Source organism: Formica exsecta, unplaced genomic scaffold (genome assembly GCF_003651465.1).
Source record: "Formica exsecta isolate Colony F162 unplaced genomic scaffold, ASM365146v1 scaffold245, whole genome shotgun sequence".
Classification (NCBI taxonomy): Eukaryota; Metazoa; Arthropoda; class Insecta; order Hymenoptera; family Formicidae; genus Formica; species Formica exsecta.
The window spans coordinates 699475-723143 of record NW_021849727.1 but is presented as its reverse complement, the minus strand read 5'-3'; the positions used below and the strand labels follow the sequence as shown (position 1 = coordinate 723143).

At 34.9% G+C, this 23669-nt stretch overlaps 2 protein-coding genes, 1 long non-coding RNA gene and 1 pseudogene across 7 annotated transcripts in view; 1 reads left to right on the top strand and 3 right to left on the bottom strand.

Annotated features, from left to right (window-relative positions):
* The window catches only part of LOC115236167 (microtubule-associated protein futsch-like), a 36354-nt gene extending 25822 nt beyond the window's left edge, over nucleotides 1-10532 (bottom strand). For all 3 annotated transcript variants that reach the window (XM_029808432.1, XM_029808434.1, XM_029808433.1), the window contains exons 1-2: nucleotides 9954-10532; nucleotides 1381-1481 (exon numbers count right to left, since the gene is read on the bottom strand). In XM_029808432.1, coding sequence (XP_029664292.1) covers nucleotides 1381-1444 — 64 coding nt within the window. In that variant the 5' untranslated portion in view covers nucleotides 1445-1481; nucleotides 9954-10532. The remainder of the gene's footprint in view (nucleotides 1-1380; nucleotides 1482-9953) is intronic.
* Nucleotides 10533-12232: 1700 nt separating this feature from the next.
* LOC115236169 lies at nucleotides 12233-16564 on the bottom strand (annotated as a pseudogene).
* The window catches only part of LOC115236126 (Golgi integral membrane protein 4-like), a 12408-nt gene continuing 4788 nt past the window's right edge, over nucleotides 16050-23669 (top strand). Inside the window, exons 1-4 of one of the 3 annotated variants that reach the window (XM_029808359.1) lie at nucleotides 16050-16567; nucleotides 21543-21725; nucleotides 22135-22610; nucleotides 22856-22978. In XM_029808359.1, the coding sequence (XP_029664219.1) occupies nucleotides 21545-21725; nucleotides 22135-22610; nucleotides 22856-22978 (780 nt within the window). In that variant the 5' untranslated portion in view covers nucleotides 16050-16567; nucleotides 21543-21544. Of the gene's footprint in view, nucleotides 16568-16889; nucleotides 17603-21542; nucleotides 21726-22134; nucleotides 22611-22855; nucleotides 22979-23669 lie in introns of those variants that run through there. The other 2 variants (XM_029808360.1, XM_029808361.1) reach the window with 2 other exon arrangements.
* Nucleotides 17772-21639, bottom strand: LOC115236128. Its single transcript, XR_003884139.1, has 3 exons — nucleotides 21534-21639; nucleotides 20528-20611; nucleotides 17772-19482 (listed from the first exon to the last, which is right to left on the bottom strand). It is a non-coding gene; the product is annotated as an uncharacterized LOC115236128 (long non-coding RNA).

The following is a 23669-nucleotide window of genomic DNA, read 5'->3' as shown; positions in this document are numbered from 1 at the left end:
CGCGACACACCGTGCGAGCGCGAGAATACGCGCGTGTGTATCGTACACGCACGCATCGAGGGACACCGATCACGGCCATCATATTGAAGTACACGGACGTCGTTATTACGTATACGCTATGAAGTAAAGAAGGTGTGATATAAGTCATAATAACGATAATAAATTCGAAATTAAGGGGTTTTAACACACAACATCGTTTTAATTAGGAAAACAAGTCCTGACAGAATTAAAGGAGTCGCAAACTCTGAAGTTTCCGAGTAAGATTATTTAAAGGATAAGAGTATATATATCATAGTCATTATATATTACAATAAAGAATTGTTGAAAATAATTTTATATAGATACAAGATTTATTTGTATTTTTTTTTTTTTAAGATAAGGACTTTAAGAAAAAAACATGAAGATCTAAGATTTATGATACGTTCACGTTTCTGAGACGTGCTTTGCAGAGGAAAAATTACCTCTTGGATATACATTCTTCGCAGACGCAAACGTAAACGTCGCAATTGCATCGGGATCTTGAAAACAATCGTTATGCCATCATAATCCAGCGGTCGTATTCATGTTTATAGTCGTGTGTACAGGAACTGATGATTGAGTTGTGAATTTTATACGGGATAAAGTTCGCAGAATTCATACCCCCCTCGTTTTATCAAGTTTTCTGATTTCTTTTTTCACTGAAGAAGAAACCTCTCTAAATTTTTACTCAATATATTCTCAGTTTTCCGAAAGAAAAACGCAAAATATTATGAGAGCATACTTTCTTTGTATCGTACATTGTAATATACAATTTTTTGTGATGAATATATAAAAAATCGATATTTCTTTTTAGTAAAAATTTTGTAGAAATTTATTGTATAAAAAATTGTGTATTTTATACGATCTTATATGAATATATTTCGTAAAATTATTAATATATATTGTCGCTTTGTTAATTTTCAATGTTACATATCTGACAAAAAATCTGATTGAATTTTTCTTTTATCTAGTATTTTATTAACATAAAGATGAATGTGCAACAGGTTTCGTTATCTATTTAGGCTAATTTTATTCGAGTAGTGTTAAACATTTTTTCTGATCTGAGGTTGTACCATAAAAATATTCAGCAAGAAAAAATCTATCTAAATAGTAGCATGAAAAAGTGCATCGACAAAATATGATATAACGAAGATACATGAAACTCTGTATATATATAGAAGAATTATGATGCTGATGTGGCACTAATTGTGAATCCCTAACTGATGACGAGAAATATCTTTTATACCTGTTTTCTCGTTGGAAAGCAGGTTTTTTTTACAATTTAAAAACAAATCGTAAAAAATTATACAATATGTAAGAATTTTTTAATATTAAAGTAGTTTAATATTAACGTGAACTCACCTCTGCTTGGTGCCGGTGGAGCCCTTTTCGGGGTATCGTCGGCAGAGGGTGTCCTTTCCCTCATCCTTACCCGTGGGATCCCTTAGCACCATCATTTAATTCTAAATCAGACAAAATTCGAATAAATCAATAACATTGAAAGAAATATTATTGTTATTTCTTGATACTATTATTTATTGGAATTAAATTTCTCGTTGCACAACAAAAACATAACAATTAACTGAGATCTATATATCATAAGAAAATATTTATACTTTTATCATTTAATTTATATTTTTTCTCACTTGTTTCCGGCAATTATATAATAAAATGATCTGTTTACTTTAATATTTGTTTGCTGATAAATCAGTTACATAAATAAAATACGAGGCAAAAAGTGATATGACGAGTGACCCCGTGGCGTTTGTGAATCAAGTGCAGTCTGCAAAATTAGTTTGCATTTGAATGATTTAAAAAATCGTGATCTAGGAGCTTTCGTTTAGCTAGTCATACGGAAGTTTGATAGTCATATATAAACGTGAGAACAGAGATTCGGCGAAGGTCGAGAAGAAAGAAGATGAAGAAAAAGAGGGAAAGAGAGAAGAAAAAAGAAAGAGAAGATGGCAGAGAGAAAGGTGTTTGCCTTCACCGAGGATCGAGAGCCGATTTTCGAGACAACGCACCTCGCCTTGGCCAGTGTCAAAAGAAAATCTTTTTAAAGAATAGAACAAAAGAGAATCTCTCGCTGCATGTTCTAAAACAAATAATACTCTGAGAATAATGTACATGTACAATAAAAAAGAAAATAATACAGATGGTACAAAATACAAAACAGGATTTAAAAAATACAAAGGAAAATAAAAAAATGGAGAAAAAGAGAGCGCATAAATTAATACAAGATTCGGAATCAAAAATAGATAAAAGTAGATAAAAATTGATAACATTAAATGTAGAATAAGCAAATATAGATCGGGTGATGAAATCAAAGGGAAATACGAATGAGTATAAATGTTAGAGGATTGACATATATTTAAAAGCTAAAAAATATTTAAAAAAGTCTAAAAATGCATACTTTATGTAACTATAAATTAAATAACTATTTAAGTCTTTAGTAAAAACTGTTATTCTTACAATTTTTACAATTTAAAAGTTTCACAGACTTTTTTAAAGAGCATTTTGAGAAAATGTATTACGTAACATAGCTGAGAAAACGCGAGAATGCACAAAAATTTTGCACAATACAAATAAAAAGAATTTTAATGATGAGACACAATATACATATATATCTTGCGCCCTCCGATAATTCTCTAACAAAGTAGGAAATTGAAAATCTGTTGGAGAGACAAGATCACTCGTGCGTAAATTTCTAGGATTAAATGGTAACATTAAGTAGAAGGTGAGACGAAGAGCAAAAAGAGAGGGAAAGGGAATCGGCCATGGGGAGAGCCGCCCCGTGTTCTGGGTGGAACTTAAAATATCGAGCGTCACGCACATCGACGCTGGCGCCGGAAACACGGGAAACGCGGCGTCGCGACGTCGAGAAACCTGGAAATAGAACTTGGACGCAACGTTACGAAGAGAGAGCATCGGTATCGCCTCTGTTTAAATTCCCTGCGGGAATCGGCTGGAATTTTCAACAGGTGAAAAAGTGGAAATTCCGATACACGTCGATCTCATGCCGATAGTTGCTCATAGTCGCATGAAAAATCCACGAAAAACAATCTAGGGGCATTGGAAATCGCTTTATCAATTTCGAGTGTATCGGGGATCGACAAGGACGACCACACGAGTGTCCTTGTTGATGCGAGGCTAACAAAGGATGTCGTATACGAGGGTGACAAATATCGATTTCAGCTTGGACTCTTCGGTGTCTAATCAATATCAATATAATATATATGACAAGAATCTAAATATGTTTGTTATTGACGCTAAAAAGATGACGTTCGTAGCAAAAATAATAAGGATTAATAATGCTTCAAGCGAGGATAAAGATAAATCGATACTTTTTAGTCTATTATTGATATTTTTTAAATCTATCAATATTAACTTATCGGAATATTTTTATAAACGAGTATCGAAATTAGATCTCAGACAGTTAATGCATTCCATAATTTTATATAGTTTTAATTAGAAACAGAGAATTATTATTCGTATAATTTTCTACACACAGGCGAGTATAATTTTATGATAATTAACTCTTAATTATAGCCATTTATAACAACGATAATAAAGTCTGTTATATTTTATATTAATGAGAGAGAGAGCGCAACAAAATTTCATCTTTCCTATTTATCACCCGTGTTAAATTTTGAATTCGCAGAGAATATTAAAGCCAATATACTTATAAGTCTCTTTAGAATAAATTCGCTGGTAAAATTTTTAAATTTTTTCATCTTAATAATGCCTCGCCAGTTTTCCAATTAATAACCGAATATTTGTAAATTCAATCGTCGTTCTTACTTTCCAGTATTCGCAAGGAATGTTGAAATACCGCATTTCAGAATGGAAAAGTCCATAAAAATCCGTTTTACGGCCTTTCTTTTTCGACTATTCTTTCATTTCACATCAGGAAAATCCAATACTAGCAGTCAATAATATAGTTTTTATCGCTGTACGATAGCTTTGATTGCTGATAAAAATAATAATAAGATCTTTTATATTTTATATTATATTAATATAATATTCGATAATATCTGTGATTATTGAGAAATATCAATAATTAAATGTTGTGCGAAATAAATGCGCTAAATTAATGTAATTATATACATTTGTAAATTTAAAGAATCACATTAATTTGCTATCAATTATCAATATTACAAGCAATATTTTTAAATATTTTTAAATTATGAAGTTAATATGAGAGATAAAGATTATTTTGTTTACGTAAAGAAGTAAAGATAAATAAATAAATTATGATCATTATCATTACATAATAACAATTAGTGTAAAATATACAATGTATTCATATGTATATTTTCTATGCATATTTATAGCATTAAAGATTGAAGTCATCGCGACTTTTTATTTCTGATCGATATCTCTTTTCCATGAAGTAATTTTTTCAAGTTTATATCAAATGACGAAATGATCGTCAATGCAACTTATCGATATTATACAAGGAAAGAGTAACTGCTGAAAAAATATTGACAATCTTAAAAATAAAATTATCTCGTTATTAATTTAATTTTGTTGAATTATCGATGCGACAGTCTTGTATTTAATCGTAGATTATTTTGAACTCGCAAAATCGTCCTTATCTACGATGATAACAATGTTGCCGAAATATGTATTCATTTATTCTCAATTACATAAAATGCAATTAATTCTTTCATTGTAGTGTGTAAAGTTGCTCTATTGAGATTAACAAAGACAAATATAAACAAATGAAAGATAAAAAAAATTGTTTATCAGAAATTCAATATGTATATGAATCATAATATACACAGAGACATTGTAAATAATAATTTCTTTTACTAATCTTCTCTATCCTAAATTATCTTTTTCATCTTGTTCTGTTTTTTTTTCTTTAAATCGAGATTTCGAAAAAATTTGATGTGCAAATTGATGATCAGAATTTTGATGAATATATTACGTGTGTGTGTATGTGTGTATGTGAGAGAGAGAATTAATATGTGAATAAATTATAATTATTCAATTCAACAAATGTACGCTCATTTTCATCCATACTTCAACCTTGTTTGCAAAAACTGTGAAAACCCATATTTTCCTTTTGCTTACCGGAACTTGTAGATGCGCGTTTCGAAGAACGTAATAAATCTCGGCGAAACTGTGCGAGATCCTATTTATGTTAGAAGTTTGGAAGAGCTATAACTTTTTCTCGCGCATAACGTTCCTTATAGGTTTTTCCGATTCTTCTCAACTATGCTCTCAATGTGCTTGCTCGACTCCAGCGACCGATCGATTTATTTCCATGGCAATGTAAATGTAATCCAAGCGTGCATAATTAATACTGCTTACTCTACGTTATAGAGTTCATACTTGTTGATATGCCTATTTATCTATATCCCATTCTTTAACTCTCTATCACCAATCTGTCAGTTGCTATTATTTGATAAAGACACACAAACTATTCCCAAAATGGAAATTTTGTGAATAATCTGTATGTCTATATGAAACAATAATAATTGACGCATTAAATTTGAGATACTGTGTGTATGTGATATATTTAATTTATTATTTCAAACAATGGATATATTTTCTCTTCGCAAGAAAGTAAAAAAAAAAAAATATTTTTTTTTGCGTCCAAAATAATATATAAATTAAAGAAACATATATATAGTATCTACATACATAAAGAGTAACCGCATACAGCAAGAAGACGATAATAGCACCGCGACAATTGAATTTAACTACCGCAATTGTTATTGAAAAATCACCTTTTACGATTACAAATTTACCGAATGACGTCAATACGAATACTCAAGAAATAATAAAACAAAGTTTGATACAAGATTGACTGTTACTAGAAATTATGATATCTTAATAAGAGAATAAAAAACAAATTTAATTCATATAAATCCGATAGTCGCTTTTAACGAAATAAACATTTTCGAACGTAACTTTATCTATGATCCGTCCGTATTCTCGTGTTCTTTTATTTCCTTTGCATTTCGGAGGCTAAAATATTACGTAATCAGTGCGTATTTGATCCCTCTCGCATACAACTCGATCTCTATCAAATGAGATCGAGAGATCGGTGAAACGTGGTGTCGTGCTAAGGCGAGATCGCCTCCGTTAGCCGTGCTAGCTAACAACAGTGAAACGATCTCGCGGTCGCAAACATCGCCTTGTGCCTCCGCAACGCGCGAGTCCAGCTGACCTACTTGCAACGGCGACGTCGACGTCGACGGCATCCGTGCTCACCGTCGTCGACGCCTCTCTCGCAAAGAGAGAGATCCGATCTCCCGCGGACGCACGCGAGTTCGCTCTCGTACTTCAATTTCGAACGTCATCCCGACGTATGACGTCACATCGGACCGTGTCACATGTCAACCGCCGAAGACTTTCATAATATATACGTATCGCCGCTCGTGTTGAACGTATGGATGCACTTTCGAAAAGCCTGTGTCGTTTCGAAATTCGACTCGTGCTAAACTCGAGACTTTTCATACTTAAGAATTATAACTCTGACAAAACTTATTTACCAGCTCTTTTCAAGTTTAACGTATGTAATTGTTTCTTGAATTTTTGTTAATTATAATTCCCGATTTTAATATCTTTCATATTCCTTCAGAATTTCCACAGATAATTTTGAATTTTATTTCTTAATGGATATTTATTGTTATAATAATTGATGCTGTCTTCCTTTCTATTTTTGTCATATATAATGTAGCTATCCTGAGTCTTGTTTTTGCGTGACACGAGAATCGTATTCAATGTACTTAATGTAGTATAAGATTAATTTCAACAGACATGTTGGCGCGTCAAACGAGACATATATTACCTTTCATAATAATTCTGGTGCGCAATATTTAAAAAATTAACTTTATATTTAACAAATTACTTTAAATTTTTCTTCCTTACAATAAATCGTAAAAAATACTATTGAATTTTTAAAAAATTATCTAAATTTCATATAAAAATCCGTCGCAAACTCTTTTTAATGCCTTACCCCTCTCAAAATGAAAAATTTTACACGTACATAAATATTATTTACACGTTATCAGTTCGGTTTGGTTAAAGACTCAAACGTACGACGCAATAACTACGCCGCACCAAAAAAACTTCTTTTAAAGGGTTTAAAAGTTCTAACAATATATTTCATTCTAAATAGAATAAAATCTTTCTATCACAGAACAGCTGTAATATATGGCATATAAACATGACATTAAAACACAATTCTTTCTTATAATTTTAATTTTAAATCTTTCAAAATTAAATTGTAACGAAAGAGAATACTTTGTATTCAAACGCAAAAAAAAAAAAAAAAAAAAAAAAAAAAACGTGGAAGAAAAGAGATCTCGGGTTCTGCGAATTTTATGCCGATGCGGAACCTACTTTTCTCTTTTTCCAATGAGCAAAGACTTTGAGAAGCCCTGCTCGGCCGGCAAGATTGGTTACCGTCTCTCGTAACGCCATGTATAACGTGTAAAACGTGCTGACGAGTACGTGAACTCACGAAGCGAGCGCGCATCGCGTGCGTCCTGATTCGCTTTTTAACCCTTTACGATCTTGCGTCGACGTAGAAGAAACTTCATAATACAACACGATATGACAACAAATTTTTTTGCAAAATGATTTATAGATAATGCATACAGTTATAATTTATAAATTATAGTTTTCGAATGTGTCTCTCTTTTTCTCTTACAAAAAAACGATACAAATATAATGAATGATTGTATTTCACACGCAATATATTTCGAAATAAAAACAAAGTACACGTATATCGATTCGTTTCTGAAATTATCGCGAAAGATTTCTTGTAAAATGTTGAAGATGGAAACGAGACGATATTTGCAATATAATTCCGTGAATCGCGTTATCATTTCAACCATCAAAAATGACTAAAATAACCGCCTTTAAGATTTAAAATTATAAGTCGAGTAATTTTATAAAAATATAAATAAAACATAAAAACACTATTAAATATCAAATAATTAAAATTTTGGGAAAATTCTAGTCGCTAAATCTGAACTGAACAATTATTGACTGGCTTTAGAAAAAAATAATGTAATTTAGTTAATTACAACGTTATTTCTATTTTACATTTCAGTTATTTTACTGTTGACCCATGCTTCGAAAAATGATCTAATATATATCTAGTCGTATAAATTGCTCAACTCTAATGTCAAATTTAAAGTTATAGTGTTACATTTGATTTTATGACGAAAATGGCAATGATGGAGAAAGTCATGATAAATTCAAAGTGTATACAAACGGCGATCGGAAAAGCCTCCGAAAAGACCGGCGTGACGACGGAATGAACCACCATGTTTAACGTCGACTTGCAGGGGGCCAGGCTCGTCCTACTGCGCAGTGACACTAAGCATTCTTCGCTTTTACTAATAACAACTGTTCAAAAAGATTACCGTTGATGTCTATGTTTTACCGTTAAATCCGAACATTTATCTAGAAACGAGGAACCCCAATCGAACAGAGAAAAATCGAATTAACCGGACAGTATGAGGGGGAGGGGGGTAAAATTTAAATCAAAGGAAATAGAGAGAATGAAGAAGAGAGAGAGAGAGAGAGAGAGAGAGAGAGATTTTGTTATAGCATGTGGCTGTGTTTCGTAATTATTTTGACATATCGCGAGATAACATTGTAACTGTTCACGCGGAGACCTGTTTTATGAAGTGTTATTACTTTATTGCTTTCGGTTTTCTCCCTTAAAGTGAAGGAAACATGACTCATAGCGCCGTTCCACCCAACGGCTCATCCATCTTCACGGTGCACTTTTACGATACGATCAATCGTCTCCCAGAATGCTGCGTTTCTTCCGCAGCAACTGTTACGCGACACACTTTACGTTCCTCACTCGCGATCAACGACGTCACGAAAATTCCTCTTTTGTTCTTACGTCAAGTGATTAGGTATCTCAGGCGCGTCATTGATGATTAAATATTTCAGAGACGGCATAAATCATTAAGCCTGAAATGTCGATTTTCGAAAGTTTCGTGGAAAAGTCGGAAAATGGCTAGAAAGGAAAGTTCAGTCACGATGTAACAAATATTTCCTCATTAAATCGTGCCATCTTTCACGCGGGAGAGATCTAATTTTTACAACAATCTCTTCAATAAATTTAATCAACAGAATGAGATACTTTTTTTTTTTTTGACATGAGATCGATATTTCCAAAGCCATTATATCATTTCGCGCTTGAAATGTGCCTCGTCGCGTACACTACTCGCCGGAGATTGATTACGGACATTTTCCATAAAGAGAAAATTTGTACGACAACGGGGAAGAAATGGGATTTTCGTGGCTGAATCGTGTTCGCGCTCCTTTACGTCCTTTACGTCGCGACGGAAGACGAAGCGCCGAGCGCCGGACCGACCGTCGGGCCGCGAAGGGCTACTATACGTCGGCGGCCACGTATCGTTCGAGGAGAGGAATCGATAGATAGAAAACAGCGCGATTTCGCAATCTGTACTCGGGAGGAGCGATCCGTCGTCTCGCCTTGTTTTTCCGCTCCATAACGATTCTCGACCGGAGAGCGAGAAGTTGGTTAATAATATATGCGGGAAGGGGATGCAAGCACGGGAAGGAGGGGGGAAGGGTGGAGGAGGACCGGGCAGAGATTGTTATTGCAGGAGCAGATTGTATCGGGAAATTCGGTGGACCTATCTCTCTCTCTCTCTCTCTCTCTCAGGGACACGAATATAATTCAGAGAAAAATAAAACCCGCCCTGAGAAGAGAGATTAAGTCTGTTGGAGCTTCTGGGATGTCAAGAGAAATGCGAGAATAATAATAAACTGTCGAGAAGCACGTAGTGCATTCATTCATAGCCGTCGGCTCCGAAATGGCTCGATGTCCGGCGACTCCTTCGGTGTCCTTCGGCCGATGTTAATCCTTCGCGTATGACGATTCTCTTATAAATATAATGTGAAATAATTGTGAAAAGTTTACTCACAGCATCTCGCGGGCGGAGACAGGCACGTCGACGAGGCACATTGCGACGGCGGCAGCGGCAAAGGCAGAAGTAACGGTACGATAGTCACGGTCACAGTCACAGGCGTTGTCGACGGCACGACGGATATTCGCGACGTGGACGGGAACCGGGCACAGCACTGGAGCAACGACACAACATCACACTGTCACCGGTGTTGGCGATGGCCGTTTCTGGCGGCGCGCGAGTCCAGGAGGCGCGGCTCTCGGCGCGGTCTGGCTTGGCGCGGCCCGACGGCCGTCGACGAGAAAACCGATGCAAGAGACAGAGGAGAGAAGGCGCGCGCGAGGGGATCAGAGAGAGAGAGAGAGAGGGAGAGCGCGCGAGCGAGTCAGCGCGGAGAGAGAGAGAGAGAGAGAGAGAAAGAGAGACAGGGAGAGAACGATGATAGGAGTAGGAGAAAGGAATAAAAGCGCACGTCCGCCGTCGACGGGTTTCCTACTTCCGGCCGTTCCTTCTCTCTTCTTTTCGCGCGACTATATGCCTCGATATATATATATATATATATATGCGTGGTCGATGCGAGGTGGACGTCCCTTTTCGTCGGAGTCGCTCGCTCACCAAAATCACAGAGGGGGGGGGGGAGAGAGAGCGACACGGATGAACGTTGGGCTCTCTCTCTCGCGTACCGCTCGCGATCGCACGTAGTCCTCTCGAACCGATACGATGCAAACGAGATCCCTGACTGAGCAGTCGTCGCCCGTGGAGCCTTGCCCCGAAAGACCGCAGCGCCGCCAACCGTCGATCGCGCCGACGACGAAAAATTCCTGCGCGCCGCGGCAACTTCACTCTTCCTTCACGCACATATTTCCCTCTCTCTCTCTCTCTCTCCTTTTTTCATCTCTTCGTTATCTCAATATCTGTTGTATTTCCATCTATTATAAAAGATAGTAAATAGTTTAGATACACATAGATTGTATTTTGATAAATAAAAATAGGAAATATTAGGATATTTTTGTGTCATTTCGTTTCTCTGTAAAAATGTCCAACGAGGACAATGATCGTGACTTTTCTTATCGTTGGAAGAATTTTTCGTTCTGTTCGTTAATTGCAGTAGAAACAACATGTAATAATAAAGTAATTAAAGGCATATTGCGAACAAAATAATATTGAAAAATATAATCGAAAATGCTGAAGAGAGGGAAAAAGAGTGCAATGCGTACCGCTCGCGATCGCACGTAGTCCTCGCGAACCGATACGATGCAAACGAGATCCCTGACTGAGCAGTCGTCGCCCGTGGAGCCTTGCCCCGAAAGACCGCAGCGCCGCCAACCGTCGATCGCGCCGACGACGAAAAATTCCTGCGCGCCGCGGCAACTTCACTCTTCCTTCACGCACATATTTCCCTCTCTCTCTCTCTCTCTCTCCTTTTTTCATCTCTTCGTTATCTCAATATCTGTTGTATTTCCATCTATTATAAAAGATAGTAAATAGTTTAGATACACATAGATTGTATTTTGATAAATAAAAATAGGAAATATTAGGATATTTTTGTGTCATTTCGTTTCTCTGTAAAAATGTCCAACGAGGACAATGATCGTGACTTTTCTTATCGTTGGAAGAATTTTTCGTTCTGTTCGTTAACTGCAGTAGAAACAATATGTAAAATAAATACGACGTTATGCAATAAAGTTACAATACTTATATTAAAGGCATATTGCGAACAAAATAATATTGAAAAATATAATCGAAAATGCTGGAGAGAGAAAAAGAGTGCAATTACGATAGTGACGCCGAAATATATTCAAACTTTTGTAATAGCCGATAAAAAATTTACATCTTTAAAAGATAATTCACAAACAGTTACTATATTATCCCATATCTACTCGTAAATATTCTATTATTTTGCAAGAAAAGAAAAAAAACTACCTCCAACGCGATCTCTGCAAAATAGTGCATTTTGCGGTGCGTCCGATGGAGAACCGTGAAGTTGCAGTCGATACCTCGCCGCCGATAGGTCGCTCGGCTGTCATACACTCGATCGCTATTGGTGGACCGAGCGCGGCAGCACCAGCTAGTCGATTGCGGAATACACCCAGTGATGAAAGATCGTGAGAAATATTAAACGGGTAAAACCTTTTGCGCATGCGTGAATAACGTCACTGCCCCACGTGTCCGATCTCGGCAGACTCGTGCTTAGGTGCAACATGGAACATTCTTAAAAGTCTTTATAAATTTTATATTGTTTTCGTTAATAATTATGCTAATATTAAATATCTGTTATATATCTATTTAAAAATAAACAAGATAGATTTAAAAACTGAATTCTATATAGAACATTTCCAATAGAAGAAGGCATTCCGTTTGTTGAAAAATATATTTTTATTACTCTTTTGAATTTCCCTTTTCCCAGCCCATTCCATATACTACACTATTTTTTTTTAAGACATGTGGGTAACACACATCATTGTTACAAAAGAGTTGGAATTCGAATACAAAGTAACTGTTTATTTAAAATATTATTTACTGACTAAGAAGTGTTGTTATTTCATTCTGCATCTGATATAGGAAATCGATGTAACTAGGGCTTCCATCATTTCTTCCATCTTCAATCAAAAAATGTTGTAACAGTTCCAGTTTCTCACGTTGCCTTACTATTGTTAACTAAAAATGAAAAACAGATGAAAACAGATTATATTATACTCTAACGGAATCTATTTTCATGCATTACATTAAATAGCTTACTTTCATACAGCAATGCCTTTCAGCATGTATTCGATTGATGATATTTGTGATTCTATTATTTAAAGGAGTATCTAATATTGGCAATACAGTGCGATTTATATCGACTTGGACCACTGAAGGCACACCAAAGACACTCTGTATCCATTGGGAGGAAAGTGCCATACCCAACCATAAGAACATATGGATAGTATTTTCTAAATATAAAACAAATCACACAGAATGCATAAAATATTGATATCGATCATTTTTCACATCTATTAAAGAATAATATGTAATAATTATTCCTAGTTAAAATAACTTCAACAATGTACGAGTTATATATATGACTGAAAAGTATGTAACTTTGATATTACCAAGTAGATACGCGCCATCGTCTGCAAATTTGTCAATAGAGCAGCGCAACATTGGTGGTAATTCTGTGTCTTGAGGATCAACGTCGTGCAACGGAAATAATCTAGGATAAATGTATGCTATAGTATGCTTGAATGTATACACCTTCGTCATCTATTAGTTCATCATCATGTTTAACTTCTATTCCAATATCCTTGTAAATTACAAATCAAGTTAATTAAATAAAATATAGTATGCATAATCACATTAAGATAACTCTATTCTTTAATATCCTAATTAAAAATTTTAATATATTCCTGTAATTATAAGCTATGTAATAAAATATTAATTATAATGTATAATTGTGTAATTGACTACCTTGTCGCAATCTATGCTGGCGAGTTCCATATCAGTTGCATTGGACATAAAGTAGTGTCCATAAAAATCGGTCACCCTAACATCTTTAGATGTATGTACTCGCATAACAGCATCAAAAGCGATTGGTCTACTAATATTATTAATAACATCCGAAATTAATCTTTCACCATCAATATCAGCCTGCAACAAAAAGTTTATATTCTTCAATGTAATCTTTACTTATAAAAATAAAGTAACTATGCATGTATTACTTCTAAAATAAGTAAATATGCATGTACACACATATGTAAAGTCTAATTTAATCTAATTATTTCTTACATGTATTTTTATTGCAACAAGTGGTTACCTGAAAGTAAGTGTAATTATAAATCTCTCCTCCAGTAAGGCGACAAATTTGACCAATTGTTGGCACATCTACATACGAATTGTTAAAGATAAACAGATCTACACTACAACCTGCAGCGACACATTCTTGACCCAAATTATTATAGACATCGTTTTGTGGTACTGCAAAGAAAAAAAAAAAGAAAAAAAATTATTTTGCAAATAAAAATTCACACACAGACGCACACGCGCGCGTGTATATTATAAATTAAATATACCATGACACACACGGCATACATACCTGTTTTTTCTTTATTTGTACCAAGTATTTCATGATCATCACGGTTTTTCAATTTTCCAGGCTCCTCAGCAATCGGTAAAGATGAATGGAATATTAATAATTTACCAGCACATTCACATGTCTAAAATCATAGTCATCACATTAATCTACAAAAAAAGAAAAAAGAAAAGCTTGAAAAAGAGCAATTTTACCAAATAATTTACGCACAAACATATAAATTTATTATTCATTATTATGCAGTTAATTTTAATAATGTGATACATTACCTTGCAATAATCCTTTGTAGCTATATATTCAAATGTACCTAACATTAACTCTGGTCTCTCATAACGATCCAAACGTTGACCTGTATGATCCAAGTGTTGAAAGTATCCGTTTGGAACTAACACACAAAGAGAAAATAGAAGTATAGATAAATAAGTGATTGGTGCAAAGATCTTTGCAAATCCTTCGGAAAAAAATGCATCAATATCTGTTTATTACCTTCTGTAGTGGTTTTGCAGAATATGCATTGAAATCTTCGGCCGGCATCGATAAATTGCATAAATGAGCACATGTATGCTTTACAACGCATGCAACGTACCGGCCCAATTTCACCCATATCCACAATTGGCGGTTCACACTCTCCTTGAACGATACGAGCCATCGAACTTATTACAAGCCCAAAGGGAACATTGGCCTGTAAAAGATGTGGATGCGTCGTAATGCCAAATGAAATACTTAAATTACTAGCTTATCCGATTCACAATATTATAATATATACACCCGCTCTATAATATCAGCAGTAGTAGGGATACATAGTGGATCTTATATATCTAGGGGATGCATTTCCTTGATCCTGAGTTACAAACTTTGTCGTTACCAGAGGTGGTATCAAACCTCTCTGATTCGTTATAAACACTCCACCTCTCATAATTTGATCATCCTGCATTACTTGAATCTGTATATAACAAATGTATTTAGATCTATATTGGGATACAATGATAATATCGACAAATAAATTGGATTGACAAAGCTTTTAAATTCGTACTGGGCTCGACATGTGTTCTGGATCGAGTCGCCTAGCTTGCTGGGGCTGTAATCCTGATTGATATCTTGTAGCATTAGGTACTCCGTTTTGATACAGACTTCTTTGACTATACATATCCTATGAAAGGAGAACAATTGTGTTGCATTTTTCTTTCTATATAATCAACAATCTGATTTAATCTTAAAATAAAATAATTTTTAATCACAGTCATACCATCTGACTATAATATCCTGGCTGCTAATATGTTGGTTGTTTAAAGCTCGAAATAGTAGCAGATAACGCACAATTATATAGTTTTATTCCAGAATGAAGTAGGCTAGACTAGTATTTGGAGGATTTACCACTTAAGTTTGATAATCTGCAGAAGATTGTCGACGAGGACTATGAGCAGTCACTTTTTATGCTGATGTAGAGTAAAAACTAAATTCTATCTGTTAATAGATAATGCTGAAAGAAATAATATAGAGCCTATATAAATTTTCTATTGTTTTCGTTAATATTTATACTAATGATATATTAAATACCTGTTATATCTCTCTTTAAGCATAAACAAGATAGATTTAAAAACTGAATTCTCTATTATTTCTTTCAACATTTTCTATTAGTAAATAAATTTAAATCTTATTTATTCTTAAATAGAGATATAACAGGTATTTAATATATCATTAGCATAAATATTAACGAAGACTATAGAAAATTTATATAAGCTCTAAAAAATGTCCTTACCTCCGTGATTGCACCTAAACACAAATTGACACGAGTCTGCCGAGATCGGAAGTGATGCAAGTTTTGCGTTTTATGCTCGTTGCCAGCGCGTGGGAGAGGATACGCACACAAGCGTGAATCGTGTACATGTAATGCGCAGAACGCTCTGCGCATTACATGTACACGGTTCACGCTTGTGCGTATCCCCTCCACACGCGCTGGCAGCGAGCACAAAACGCAAAACTTGCATGATCGGACACGTGGAGCAGTGACGTCATTCACGCATGCGCAGAAGGTTCTACCCGTGGAATATTTCCCATGATCTTTCCTGGGTGCGTTCAGGAGACACAACCGTTGGGTAGCAATCGAACGTGGTTGGCTCTTACTTCTAGAACCAACAAATCAACGTCGAGCGTTGACAAGACGATGCTCAACGGTTGCGTTTCCTGAACGCGCTCACTGTCTACACCGTGTGCATTTTCGCTCCATGGTGCGCGTTACTCTCGATGACGCGAGGAGTCTCCGATCACGTTCGCGTGATACTCTCGTTTGCTCTCGCTCTGCGTTTCCTCGACGTGACGTGAGTGGTGTGTACGCGATCACCCATATGCGAGCGTGGTGTCGCGCGACGACGACGACGCCACCGCCGCTACGAACACCGCTACGAGGAGAAGCCGTCGAGGAGTCGCCGTCGTTTCTTCGCACGACGCGTCATTGCCATTTCGCCTTCGACGCGGCCACCGCGATCGACGTTTGGCTAGGCAGACCGGGACGCGCGATGAAGAAGAGCTGAGTGTGCGGCTCGCCGTCCACCGGGTACATGAGGTACGTACATATGCATATATGTCATGCATACCGTAAACATACCGTGAACGACACTCTAGAGTCATGTCAACGCACATATGTGTGGTCTTGTATGAGAAATTCTTTTTCTTTTCACGATATCGTTTTTTACGTTCCTCTCCTATCTCGGTTACGTTAATGAGAATTGAGGTTATCTCTTGTAAATAAATTATTAATGATATTTATCGTTGAAAGAATTTTTTTTTTTTTTTTTTTTTGGTATAATTTATTTTTTTGAACTGTTGCTGATGAAAACTTAAGCTAATGAGAATTTTTTAAAACTAATTTTTTTTTATGAGCATTTATGATTATCGTAATCTTAGTACTTATGATGAAATTACATGTTTCTCTCAGATGGAAGAATATTTTTCTTATTTCTCAGAAGTGTTTAAGTATTCTTACAAGCAAAGCGAGTTCACGATTCTTATGTTAGAATAACGTTAAATGCACACTTTTCTAATAAAAGGATACATTATTCATGTCCCTTGTACTATTTATAATGATATGCGTTTTTATAATATTTCTTTTTAATGACCGTTTAAATAGCTGTTTACACTAATGAGAATTAAAGTTAATTTTGCATTGGTGCATCAAGAATTTTTATTCCTCATATAAATACAAATGAATGCATATGTGATATTCGCGATTAATATGCTTGCTATTCATGATTCTACGTAGATTACAACGACGATGATAGTTTCGGAAAGATCAGTGACGGACTTTGTGAATGAAATGTCATCCGCGCGATTCCATGTGTACGTTGCAAATTCTTTCGTTTAGGGAATTTTCGTTTAGATTGCCGGTCTGCCGCTCTCGGGATAATCAACTGGAAGGCACGCGGCTTGTCTACGTGTCGTGTGTCGTGTCGCCTCCCGTTAATGGTCGTGTACTAATGAATCCGACACGGCAGATAGAAAAACGATTTACTTCTTCTATCACTTATCCTAAGCGATACATTTCTTTACTTGCATCCGTATCACGAGACGATCTTATTCCTACAATTTGATAAAACGTTAAGTAAGATTTAAATGTTAGATTAATAATATATATATTGCGATGCTCGCGTTTAAGTGCAATCAGTTACAGTTACAAGAACTGCAATCGAATATGATATAAATACGTAGTTTTTTTTTTCTATATAAAAGAACACTAACACAATAATAAAAAATTAATATTCATTATTAATAAGATATCAATATTATCGTTGCGAAGAGTATTATTGGAATAATTATTGAAGAACTGCCGATATTTTAATTGCTAACAAATAGATTTATGAACTGAAGAACTCTTTAGTCTTTTAATTAAAAAAAAAGTGTCTTTTAAACACTGTCATAATATTGAACCTTTTATGCTTTAAAAATGTGTTCGATTTCTTTTTTTAGGTAAATTTTGAACTAAACTATCTGCTTCTCAAATACGGAATTAACAGTTTTACAGTTTCCCATTTCCGAAATAAATAATAAATAATAAATAAATTTATTTTTAGGTTTTGTAAAAAAATTTACTTTAGGTACTAATACTCTCGTTACGAAACTGCATCATAGAATTAAGAGAAACTATTTTGAAGATTAATCCACTCACGATATAGTAATGTTATATCGATAAGTCTGTCCTTAGTTTTTATACTTTGTAGATTTAATGGAGCGAATCGACAAAAAAGTTTAAAAAAGTTAAAAGTGTAGAGTAATGTACATGATGCATGTGACGTGAATGGATTTAATGTAAGTATCTAATTGACGTATACAAGATAATTCTTAATTGCATAGGTAAGGAAAAGCACGTTATTTTGCCAGGAATTACAGGGAAAAAAAGAGATAAATAGCATTGCACGTCAGAAGTATGCTCCATGTAAACAAAACCGCTTGTGTCAGTTATAAATGGTATTTCTTACGGATATTAAGACGACTTTGAAAATTACTATTGCGACAGTCGATGAATAAATGAACTCTGTTCTGCCAGTAAAAAAAAGATTTCGCTTCTTTTGTTGCCGCAAAGAATCGTACATGCTTCTAACAATGCATTATTTATTGCATTATTTATTGCTACTTAAATAGAGATATTCGGGAAAAAATATAACTGTTTTGTCAATGAATTATAGATTTTGGATTAAATATGTACCTCCATTTGATTTTCAGAAATCAACAATGGGTGTCTTAACTACAAATCTCTTTCGCATTGTAATCAACTATTACAAATAGTCACAATATGATGCGATTGTATTTGATAATTCCTCAATAAACATTTAGCTGTTGATTCAGCATTACAGTGTCAACAGCGACAATAATGTCAACAGTTTATAGTATGGATGGATAAACATGGGTGATATTTGCTTGCAGTGTTTGGAGTCGCAATATTTCCGTAGCTGTTGTACAAAGAATATTAGTGGCATATTTACATTTTATAGTGTAAATTACATATGTATTTAATTTAATGATTAATTGACGTGGATTGATTTGTCGCTCATTATTCTTTAACCGATTATATTGTTGAAATATTCGTTTTCGATAAACATACAGAATTCGAATAGAATTGTGATGCGATATTTTCTTCTTTTGTTAAGAGTTATCTCTGGAAACCACGGAGAAGATATTTGTATTTTCTGCCAGATTACCCTGTGTATGTAATCAAAGATTCATTATTCTGTGAGTACTCGACGTGTGGCGGGATGCCAAAACCAGAGGCATGCAGAGAGCCGGGCAGAATCGGCTTTCGAGCGGGCGTCACGTTTCCGCGCGTACGGTACACGTGCATCGCCGTTTGTCGTCTCCGTCGTCGTCGCCGTAAACGAAACAAGACTCGCATCGCGCGTGCTCCGAAATGTCAGTGAACTCGAATCCAGCTGCTAAGTAGCTAACTACCCCGCTGCATCTTCTCCCCGCTTTTCCTCTCCTCGTGCTCTACGGTGAAAATTCTCATTAATTTGCACGAATCGAGAAAGAAATGCGCGCAAGGTGATCCGATAAAAGATGGACGAATTAAAATGAATTGAAAGAAATCCATCTCTGTGAAATGGGATATTTAATCTTCGTAATTGGCAACTGAAGATTTATATAAAGTTCCAAAGTATTCAAGTTTTACACAGACATAATAAATTGATTTGCTTGTAAATCTATTTAGCAATTAATATAATTTGTTATTTTAGTTATTTGTTCTTTTAGTTTATGTAATATTTATTATAAATAATTTTTATCTTGGATATTGATATTGTAAATCGCGGAGGCATTTTATGATAAAAAGAATTGGAGAAAATCCCTTTTCATGAATTAGTATCTAATCTTCGAGAAATCGGGAATAGATTTTGAAAAATACGCTTTTATAATTAACTGTCAAAGGTGTGTGAAATATAGAAATATGTTTTAATTCTAAAGGTGTAAAATTTTTTTTGTTTCTCAAATTAATGTTTATTTCTTTTGAAAATTGAAATTGATGATTAAAAGCGGAATAAAGAGAATTTAAATGATTGTAAAATCAATTTTCTATTTTACAGCTGTCAGAGAAAAATTTTTATTGTTTGATCTTTTTTCTCTTTTGTCTATTTTGTTCTCAGTTTCAGTAGTTTTGGTAATACAGTTTTATAAGAATAAAGGAATTACATTATTATGTTTGTATGGTCTGGTCTATATTTTACAGATTTCTTAAGTGCTTGACTAGCAAGAACAAGAGATACCAAAACATTTTCGTTACTTCGAAAACTGAAAAGGAAATCGAAAGATAGAAAAGAAGAAAAGTGAAAGCTAAACGATTCTTCACTAATGAGGCTATGTTATATAAATTACACTAATAAAACATATTTGAATATCTCGATCAACATCTTTTTCATCCGTTCTTTGATAATCTAATATATTTTTATTCTTTTTCCTTTATACATGTTGATGCGAGAAATTCTATTTCCGACATAACAAACTAAAAACCTTCAATCGAAAAGCTTAATAATTTACTTACGATTTTGTTTCTGACGATTGATGATTTCCGTTTTGGTATTCGAAAATTCCATTATCCAATTTTGCTTCTTGACGACACGGTGTCCTGCGAAAACAAATAAAGATGTTTGAATCATTTTATACAGATCTTTTTCTTTTTTGAAAAAGACAGTTTTATTTCGAGAAAAATAAAATAAAATATTTTGATTGTTTCACGAAAAAACAAACAAAAAGAGAAAATTCTTTTACAGAGTGTTCTTTTACAGAGGAGAAATGGCAAAAAATATATTTTTCATTTACTTTGAAGAGAATAAATATATACATATATATATTTAAATCAAGTACAATTATTTTTTCTCTTTCCGCTGCTTCATCGTGTTTAATATTTTTGTCCTCTTTTTGGTCGTCATTGCTTCCAATTTCTATATACACAAATCAAACTTTGCATATGTGATAAACTATCTCAAGTATGTTGACTTCTCTTTGAAATTTCTGTGAAATGAGATTGTAGAGAAAATAATTATATAATTAAATAACGCGATAAGATATGTAAGTATAACTTTAATGCTTATGTGATATTTAGTTTTATGACTACTGTGTTTATGTTTGACAGGGTTGTTATGTTTTAACGTATTTTAATATTATTCGTGGTTCTTGATTTCTGTATCTGTTGACAACACTCTTAACAACTGCCTTGGCAGTATAGAAAATCAAGATTTATAGCTGAAAGATTTATATATCTCATCGTTATACTAATTTTATACTAATACCCTTATACTAATTTGCGGATGTATAGGAATAGTTTCTATAAACTTTTTTTAATTAGTATGATTAGAATAGAATTTAATTACATTTTAATATATATATTAATAGATGAGCTGTGAGATAACGTAAGCGAAAATGTATCTATCATTATATATTACATTAAAATCAAATGCTTATCATTTTATGATGCAACATGTCGATATGAATCCGCGTATAAACCTCGATTGTTTTCATAAGAGATAATACAAGAGAATATATCTTACTGTCAATAGGAATGAGCGGTTCGCGACTTGGCAGAGGCCGAGGCGGCCGCCTGGCTCTGTACGGGAGCTGTGGAGTGGTAGCTCTCTTGCTGATGTTCCTTTATCGTGCCGCCATTTCGGAGATGACCAGGCTACGGGACCTTCATGAACAATGCGCTCATCAGCAGGAGGCTCTCGCCGCCCAACTGCAAGGTAGGCGCTGAAAATATGGGCATAACAAATATGTACTTTCAGGGCTTTAAAGCTTCTATTTATCTTATAGATTGAAGAATTTATTGTAGATAGTATAATTTATAAAGTTTACGTTAAAACGTTACGGCAAATCTCATAAATTATAAATTGATTGCTTTCTTCTGAGTTCTTTGATTGACATTATTGACAATTGAATTTTGTTCATTTCGTTTACATATACGGAAAAAAATGCTGTTGCTTCAATTAAACATCGATATCACGGGCTGCCACGAACATATATAGTTCATTCAATGATATCTTTATTGGATAACTATGTTTGTGGCAGCCCGTGACGTCGATGTTTAATTGAAGCAACAGCATTTTTTTTTCGTGTAGGCTCTTCGAGATAATCAGTATACGTTCTTTTTAGTTATATTCGAGTACAAAGTTCGACTGGAGAAATCCTTGGCGGAAGAGAAGAGTTCGAACGCTGCGGTGAAGCAAGAATTGCAGCAGCGCGCATCGCGAGAGAAGTCCTTACGCGACAAGGATAGCATAGAGGCGATGCGAAGGTTCGACTCGCTTCAGCAGACCTATCAGCTCCTGCAGACGGAGCATCAGGATCTACAGGAAGAATGTAAGAAACGTGAAAAACAGGCACTGGACGAGACTAATAAGTTGAAAACGACGCTGCAAGATCTACATGGTCGCATCCAGCAGGCGAAAGAGGAGAAGGAGAAATCCATGGAGCATTTGAAGACCAAGTACCTGGAATTACAAGATGAGAAGACTCAGCTGGAGAACAAATACAACGAACTGATGGCAACTAACGGCAATGCCGATAGCACCATCGATCATCTTAGAAAGGAAGTCTTTCAGCTTCAGCGCGAATTGGAGAGCGCCAAGGTACGTATCTTTTCATGCTATAAATATACATGTAATATCGGTTTACCAATTACAATTTGTATAAAATAAGTAATAAAATAAATATATAAACCATCTTAAGATGGTTATAATTGCATCTTATAGAATACAATCAATCAATAGTTACATAGAAAATGATTAATATTCAATATTCAAGATTAATTTAAAAAAAAGAACTATTATATAAAAATGCGTAAGTACTCTGTAATTGTTATCTTGTTTTTCAGAAGTCCTACGGAAAAAGCACATCTCCTGATCCAGTGCCGATAACTCCTCGGGCGTCGGCGCCACAATCAGCATTGCAGAAAGAGGAATCACAACCGATACTAGCACCGCAACCGCAACAACAGGTAAGTCCGCTGCGGCTACTATACGCACCTCGCAATATCTATCGCGCGGACGGAAAAGTAGCTCCCTCGGAAGACAAGACGTTGAACGAGGATGCCAAGGAGGAGAACAACAACAGGAGACTCATTCAAAAGAATGGCAACATCGTTTCAACTATTGTACGAAAGATTGACGAGCCCTCGGCTAATGATTTTCAGCAAAAACAGCAAAAAAATGTTGTCGAACGTCCGAATATAAAGAGCGTAGACGAAAATCTTTTTGATAAGGAGCGAAGGGAACAGGTAATGTCGTCACCGCTGAATCGACGGGACGACATTAATCCAAAGCGTGATGGCAATCAAGCTATGTCGGGCTCGCAAGCCGAACAACCGTTAACGCAACTTGACGTCAAGAAAGCGTCCATGGCCGCGTCTAGTCGAGTGATCAGTGGCAAAACTCGCGTGGAGGATGACGAACTGCAGGCTCTGCAGGAAAGAGTAAACGGGATTCTCAACCATAATCTACCCCATAACGGAATTTATTAGATCAAACATTTATTAATTTATTATTACTCGGTTGGATTTTTTTCAATTCATAGTAGAGATTGTCAGATTCTTTAACATATATTTCGTGAATGTATGAAAGATTAATTTTTGTTATATAATATAATTTTATAAAAATTTTCTATCGTTGTTTAAAAAAATTTATATTAAT